The sequence below is a fragment of the Bradysia coprophila genome, unplaced genomic scaffold, assembly GCF_014529535.1.
Source record: "Bradysia coprophila strain Holo2 unplaced genomic scaffold, BU_Bcop_v1 contig_70, whole genome shotgun sequence".
In the NCBI taxonomy this organism is placed as follows: Eukaryota; Metazoa; Arthropoda; class Insecta; order Diptera; family Sciaridae; genus Bradysia; species Bradysia coprophila.
The window spans coordinates 4,533,147-4,534,879 of record NW_023503941.1 but is presented as its reverse complement, the minus strand read 5'-3'; the positions used below and the strand labels follow the sequence as shown (position 1 = coordinate 4,534,879).

At 38.0% G+C, this 1,733-nt stretch overlaps 1 protein-coding gene across 1 annotated transcript; it reads right to left on the bottom strand.

Moving 5' to 3' along the window:
• On the bottom strand, nt 1-987 carry LOC119083928 (chymotrypsin-C-like). Its single transcript, XM_037193742.1, has 3 exons — nt 853-987; nt 402-790; nt 1-342 (listed from the first exon to the last, which is right to left on the bottom strand). The coding sequence occupies exons 2-3, from the start codon at nt 759-761 to the stop codon at nt 1-3; spliced, it is 702 nt and encodes a 233-aa protein (XP_037049637.1). The 5' UTR covers nt 762-790; nt 853-987.
• Between the last annotated feature and the right edge of the window lie 746 nt (nt 988-1,733).

Below are 1,733 nucleotides of genomic sequence, written 5' to 3'. Positions count from 1 at the left end.
TTACAGTTTGATCGAACCGTTTCGGTTGCCGGCGCAGAAACTTTTCTCTGTTAAAATGCTTCCAAAGAATAAAGGGTTGCTCTTAATGCACGTGAGCAAATCTACCACCGGATAATTAGCTTCTTGCAGTGTAGTGGACAATGCTCCATTTTGTGTAAGTCCCCAGCCGATTACCGTTCCCATCTTGCCCACAACTTCCGATAGGTCGGTTTTGTCTGACTTCCATAAACAAATCGGTTGAACATAATCATTGAAAGTAGCGTCAGTCGACAGTGTAATAATAGAGATGTCGTTGACATAGTCAATTGAGTTATAGTCGGGATGAACTAAGATTTCGGACACCTGAAAAATCGTTATTTTGTTATTCGAATTCGTTGTGTACCAACCAGGTAAAATTCTACCCCGAACCACTGACCACTGTCCTCTTTAATAGCTAGATTAAGACGTCCCAACCAAACGGTAACTGTCTCAACATCCATCTGAGCATTGTTGACCGATACACAATGAGCAGCAGTCAGAACTGACTTTGTACTGATCAGAGTTCCTCCACACTTATAAGTGGGAGCAGATTGGCCGATTTGATGATATATGGCAGCATGCCACGGCCAATGATGGTTTGGACTAAATCCGTTTGTCACTCGTATAGCCAAATTCGTTGCATAAAGTTGTCCGCATGCAGAGACTTGTATCTGACCCTCGATTTGTAGGAACACATGAATCAGCTGCAGCTGACATATTGTAACCAACTGGGAAGTTTTCATTTATATTGTCGACAATTGAATCGTTTGGACTGGGAAAGGTGTTTTTTTTTTGTAATTTCAATTTTCGGTTAAAAATTACCGTGAAAATCACCAATTTGTACGCAATGTTGCTGGTTCGATGAATATAATTGTTATTTGAAAGAGAAAACAAATTTTTGTCGAATATTCACTTTGAGACCAGAATATGTATCTAAGAGCTAAACGCATGTGCTTTACACGAACTGAATGAGACAAGATGACAAAATGTTGAAAAAACTGGTTTGGTGTCGCTTTTGAATGTGAATTTAACATTTAACGATTTGGCTCTGTAGGGTAAAACATCTAAATGACAGCCAGACATATTTTTCATGTGATTGTGGCTCCGAAATTTCTATGTTTAGGAGGCTCGCAATTGAAACTGTATTTCTTCTTCTGTCATTTTTGATGTTATTAAGTGAGCAAGCGAGGTCGGTTATTGAGTGTTTTACCCTATAAGAGTTGTCGCTGAAGCTATTAACATAAAACATAATGGGAAACGGTCAGTTTGCTTTTGTGTAAAAATCTTCTTAAGAGGAATCAACACTTAGCTAAATTGTATCGCCAACATTTCTGAGTTTTTTATTATTCGATCGGCAATGTATTTAAGAAGAAAAAGTTTTTCACAAATGTGGGAACATTATTTTGTCCACTTTTGCTACTAGGGCTCACTCGATGTATTTCTTACATTTTGGTACGAAATCGTGAATTTTTTACCATGCATAAATAGTCATTTTAGGATTCCAAAACGATTACGAGATTTGACAAAGTGGCCTCTAGCGCCATCTACATCCGGTTGCAGAGGTAACTTTGATGAATTTCTGTGAAGCTCTCATCGAAGCTATATAGATGATATTGGGCTCAAATGAAAGCTAAAGTCTCAAAGTTTTCGGAATTTTCCGTTTTTCTCGTTTTTTTTGGAATTTTTATTTTCGAAGAAAACGTCTTCTTCCGCAC

Bases quoted from the DNA above. Each gene is read 5' to 3' on its own strand.
- LOC119083928 (XM_037193742.1), bottom strand. From the start codon at position 761: ATGAAAACTTCCCAGTTGGTTACAATATGTCAGCTGCAGCTGATTCAT. The intron at 343-401 runs GTAGAATTTTAC...ACGATTTTTCAG, and splicing joins ACAGTGGTCAGTGGTTCGGG to GTGTCCGAAATCTTAGTTCA.